Source organism: Priapulus caudatus, unplaced genomic scaffold (genome assembly GCF_000485595.1).
Source record: "Priapulus caudatus unplaced genomic scaffold, Priapulus_caudatus-5.0.1 Scaffold413, whole genome shotgun sequence".
Taxonomy (NCBI): Eukaryota; Metazoa; Priapulida; class Priapulimorpha; order Priapulimorphida; family Priapulidae; genus Priapulus; species Priapulus caudatus.
Genome location: NW_014577474.1, coordinates 143452 through 149154, shown reverse-complemented (window position 1 = coordinate 149154; position 5703 = coordinate 143452). Strand labels below are relative to the sequence as shown.

Below are 5703 nucleotides of genomic sequence, written 5' to 3'. Positions count from 1 at the left end.
CACATACCTATCATAATGTGGGGTGAGTGCCCCCCCCCCCCCCCCCCCCGCGGGGTTTTATCTCCTTGGTATATGTTGCTCCTTGGTTCCCTGCACAATAGTGCCACGGCTGTGCCGTGCTGCCGTGGCGGCCACTACGGCCCTGTATATATATATATAACCCATCATGAAATACCTGTCACACATTTAATAAAAATTTACACTTGTGCAGTACGCGTAATATGTGCACACGTGCATGCTTGTGTGTGTGAACGTACTGTGTGTGTGTGTGGACGTGTGCATGCTTGTGTGTGTGAGTGTACCTTGTGAGTGCATGGACGCGGGCATGTGTCAAGGGGCTAGGTGTGTATGTGCCTTTGCTATCCAAAAGTGTATGAGGAGGTGTCAAAAGTGTGAGTACACATGCATGCGTACGTTTGTATGTATATGTGCGTCTGAGCGTGCAAGTGCCTGCCCATTCACGTATGTGTGTGTGTGTGTGTCTGTGCGTGCGTGCGTGCGTGCGTGCGTGCGTGCGTGCGTGCGTGCGTGCGTGCGTGCGTGCGTGTGTGTGTGTACACATACATGTATGTGTGTGTGCATACACGTACACGTATGCATGTGCGCATACAGTGCCATACACGTACATGTATGGTATGCGTGTGTGCATACACATACATGTGTGTTTGTGTGTGTACACATACATGTATGTGTGTGTGCATACACGTACTCGTATGCATGTGCGCATACAGTGCCATACACGTACATGTATGGTATGCGTGTGTGAATACACGTACACACATGTGTGTGTGCATACACATACATGCATGTGTGTGTGTGTGTACACATACATGTATGTGTGTGTGCATACACGTACATGTGTGCATGTGTGCATACACATATATGTGCGTGTGTGTGTGTGTGTGTGTGTACACGTACGTGTGTGCGTGTGTGCATACAAGTACATGTTCGTGTGTGTGCTTACACGTAGATGTACGTGCGTGTGCATACATACACGTGTGTGCATGCATGCACGTACATATATGTGTGCGTGCATACACGTACACGTATGCGTGTGTGCGTACACGTATGTGTGTGCGTGCGTACACGTACGTGCGTGTGAGCGTACACGTACATGTATGTGTGTGTGCATACACGTACATGTGTGCGTGCATACATGTACACGTATGTATGCATGTGTGCATGCATGTATGCGTGCATGCATGCGTGTGTGTGTGAGTAAAGCTACATGTATGTATGTGTGCGTACACGCACGTGTGTGCATGCGTCGATCACTCACCGTCTTGCCGACGTAGGCCACCTTCAGACCGTCGCCGGTGATTCCGACTCGCTCCTCCATGCTCATCCTCGGTTTTGCGTTCTGGCAGCGCGCCGCGTACGCCATGATGCCCAGGTGTTCGACGTCAGGGTCGGCCATGGCCTTCGCAGACAGCACCGGCTCCACCCCAAGCTTCCTCGCAGCATCAATACCTGCGGTGTTACACATATACGAATATTTTATTTATTTATTTATTTTATTTAGGCCTATTTATACTGCGCCTTTTTACATAAAATGATATCAAAAGCGCAGCACATCGATATCGCAAACGACTGAGCAATAAAATGAAAAGATATTAAATATGTACATGTGAGATATATAAGATATGTAAATAAATAAAATAGTTGAAGTCATGAGAATACTTATAGAATTGACTTCTAAAAGTAATTATGGATGAAGATTGCTGAGCAGATAGATGGGGGAGAGGGTAGATATTTTTAGATGGATGGGGAGGGGCTAGGTGTTTTAAATGTACCTAGTGTAGTTGGGCATTTGCTTATTGTTTGTTTTGTTACTGTTTGTTTATTATTGTTGTATTGTTGTTGTTGTTGTTGTTGTTGTTGTTGTTGTTGTTGTTGTTGATGATGATGATGTGATGTATGCATATTGTTATTGCCATAGTAATTGTTATTGTCATGTTTTGTTGTTGTCTGATTGTTTGATTTTGTCGTTAACAGACCGGGGACATTTACACGCAAGGTCAAAGATTTTGCTATATGGGGCAAACACAAGTCGTGAGTAGATGAGAAAGAACTCACCCAGCTGGTTGTTGTATTGTCCTTCGTTGGGATTTAGGTTAGGATAGCCGACGACGTTTCCTCCAAGGGCAATGACCAACGAACACAATGCACGGCCATCATTCCAATCAGTCTGCATGCAAGACAGATGTGGTAAAAATTGTATAAACATTAGTGTGATTAAAATGTTCCTTTATAAGATATTCAGGGCAAACACACAAAACTACTTGTGAAAAACAAACAAAAGATCACAGAAAACGTTTCCCACTGAAGACCTTCACACGGAAGTTTTATAACGTTGACAACAGATCAATCTCTCCCCATAAATCTATGTATCTATATGTATCTATGTATGTATCTATATGTATCTATGTATGTATCTATATGTATCTATCTATGTATCTACATGGCATCAGGAGTCTATTGATAGACTCCTGATGGCATCCATGTGGCTGCCTCTACAATACCAACCTGCGCTTGCCGCCGCAGTATCGCGGCAGTATGGCAACGCTGCCCCGGAGGGAAGAGAAAAGAGGGAAGACCAAAGGAAACATGGCGAAGGACAGTGAAGAAAGAAAGGATTACATTAGGGTTTAAAACATAGAACGAGGCCGAAAGAGCTGCCAAAGATTGAACGTCATGGAGAGATTTTATTTCCGGCCCTATTCTCCACGAGGAGAGAAGGAACTAAGAGAAGAAGAGATGGTAACGCTAACGTGTGGCCGACTACGCCGTCATCTACACCGCACGCGGGCGGTTCACTCACCGTGAAGTTCGTCACATGCATGTCGACGACTTTCTGCTTCACCCACTGCAGCGTGGCGCGGTAGCCCGGCGATCCCTCCTTCATGTAGTAGGACAGGTACGTCATGCCGGACAGCTCGTCCAGGTAATCGCTCGAGAAGTCCTCCGGGGACACGACGAGCGGGATGCCCCACTCACGCTGCGAGACCAACATGGCGTCCCCGCAGTTTGCCAGCCGCTCTCTGCGGTTCAGGTGGCGCCAGTTGGCAAACAGCCCTGGTTCGCAGTAATCGATCAGCGCACTGCAATTGAGCGTGGTTACGCATCTCATTAGCAGGCACAATTTAATCAATGTATTATCTGATTTAAACGATTTTTTGCTGGTATTTATTGGTGTATTGATGCAAAAATTCTTATATCATTAGAGTGTATAATATAGACTATAATATATAATAGTGTATAGTATAGTGTATAACATAAATCTATATTATACACTCCTGATATCGTATTATCGATTCAAATCATGGTGTTTGCAACGTTTCCACTCATTCGTGTTATATTTTCAGTATTTTTATCCCTGCGCGCAAGGACATGTTACATGCACATATCTTAGTCGTTAGTGAGTAGTTTTATCGCTGCTGAGTAAAATAGCTCAATTACACACAGATATGTTGAAGTATAGGCATGATTTATCAACTGTGAAAGGTTCTAGGTTGTAGATGTAAGGATCCTTTGAACCTTAAAATTGCTCTGTGTCTAGCTGCACGACAACATCCCTGTAATTTAATAACATTAAACCGTCACAAACCTGAGCGCAATGCCGTCATTCCAGTCTGTTGTGAAGTTCGTCACCTGGCACTCTTTGATGACCTCTTGTACCCACGTCATCATGAGTTTTTTTGGCGGGAACATGTTCTTTGACTTGCCGATCTGGTACTGCAGAATCAGAGTCCATACCAAACCGAGAATTAACTTGAGGTTACCTTGCAAAATGTCGGTGTTTCCTAGAAATGGACACAGAAATGCAAGCAATTAACTCTTTTGTACTACCCTGATGACAATGGTTACAAAGCCACCCCGTTTTTCTGTTACTTCCAGGGGCGTAGCCAGTATGTAGCACTGTAGGCCCGGGCCTACACTTTTTTTGGCCAAGTTACCTTTTTTTTTTAAACACCCATAATTCAAATACATAAGCTTGCTGGACGAGTTTAAGAGTCTAGGCAGGAAAAACTATTCAAATGAACGTAGCGAGAATATGGCTAAATTAAACTATTCAAATGAACGTAGCGAGAATATGGCTAAATTAAACTATTCAAATGAACGTAGCGAGAATATGGCTAAATTAGGTGACCTATTCTTCTGTCATCTAGGCTGTCATTTCTATCGCGTGCCGTTTCATTCAACACTCTACCCGCCGAAAAAGACTAGGATCCGATATTGTCAGTTTTTTAACATTTTAACTCATTCGTAACACTATATACCGAGAACTAAATTTCAGACGCGATAGGTCAATTTTTTTAACGATTTTAACTCGTTCGTAACACATTTAACTCGTTTGTGTTTGCGGGTTAAAAGTGAATTAGAATAGAGTTCCTCAAGTTTAGCAAGAGGTCAGGGAACCAAGAATGAACACTCGGAAGGCCGTTCCGCCATCGGGGTTTGTAAAACGCAAAACAATTTTCTTTGAGCGCTCCGCGCCAACAGCGATGTGTGCTCGCGCTCAGAATAGTGCCGGCCTACAACTTGAAAATGCCTGCGCTACGCCCTGATTCTTATTGTTTTTAGAACAAATTTTTGGCAGCAACCGTACCATTAACATAAATGAAGATATTACAGTATTAAAATATCAAATATAATGCATACATTGAGAGGAGAGGAGCGAGTCGTGGTGAGGAATCATTTTAACAATGAGTATACCATGAATACACATCAATGCTAAAAAATGTACGTATTAACATTCATTGATGTCATTCTAAAGCAAAGCAATAAATTGTATGCATACACTAACCGCACCCCATCAACCGCACAACACACACACAGGAGTTCATATACAATACCACAAGAGAAAGTTCAATATTGGCACCAACGTATCAGACAACACTATACGATACATAACATTAATAGCCAGAAAATGTTGCACTGTAACGATAGCACCATAACCTAAAAATATTCAGTGCGATTGCGAGAGCGAGAGCGAGAGAGAAAAACCATGCAATCAGTTCATATACAACCCAACGCACCCTCCCACCACAAGACGCAGGTCGTTTCAGAGCGAGAGAATGTCAACCTAGTCACCGAGTACCTAATAAAAACCCTACGCGGTGCGCGAATGCGGAAGCGATGGCGTAAGAAATTTTTAACATTTTATGCAAACCGTTACCGCAAGTATCGGAGTGAAGAGACATAGATCAATGATCTATTCCAAAACTACCGCACATCAGCGAATGTATATCGCTCTCCCTGAAATAGTTCACTCATCATGATACTGGTAAATAGTAAGGACATGGACTATGGGAAGAAGCGTCGAGATACGAGATGCCGGGAATTCGTACGCCAAGGCGGTGCCCCAACCGACAAGCGGAAACGTAAGAGCGACAACGGCGAGGCAATGCAAACAGCTACAGGCGATATCCACAGTTCTAAGAGAGAGAGAGAGAGAGAGAGAAGAGAGAGAGAGAGAGATGAGAGAGAGAGAGATGAACGAGAGACGAGGCGAAGACGAGAGAGGGCGAGAGAGAGAGAGGAGAGAGAGAGAGAGAGAGAGAGAGAGCAAGAGAGAGAGAGAGAGAACGAGAGAGAGAGAGGAGAGAGAGAGAGAGAGAGAGCGAGGAGAGAAGAGAGAGAAGAGAGGCAGAGCAGAGAGAGAGAGAGAGAGGAGAGAGAGAGAGAGAAGAGAGCGCGGCG

At 44.2% G+C, this 5703-nt stretch overlaps 1 protein-coding gene across 1 annotated transcript in view; it reads right to left on the bottom strand.

Annotated features, from left to right (window-relative positions):
- The window catches only part of LOC106810149 (filamin-C-like), a 23065-nt gene that overhangs the window by 5630 nt on the left and 11732 nt on the right, over positions 1-5703 (bottom strand). Inside the window, exons 3-6 of the mRNA XM_014813431.1 lie at positions 3608-3803; positions 2822-3101; positions 2077-2188; positions 1280-1470 (exon numbers count right to left, since the gene is read on the bottom strand). Of these exons, the coding sequence (XP_014668917.1) occupies positions 1280-1470; positions 2077-2188; positions 2822-3101; positions 3608-3803 (779 nt within the window). The remainder of the gene's footprint in view (positions 1-1279; positions 1471-2076; positions 2189-2821; positions 3102-3607; positions 3804-5703) is intronic.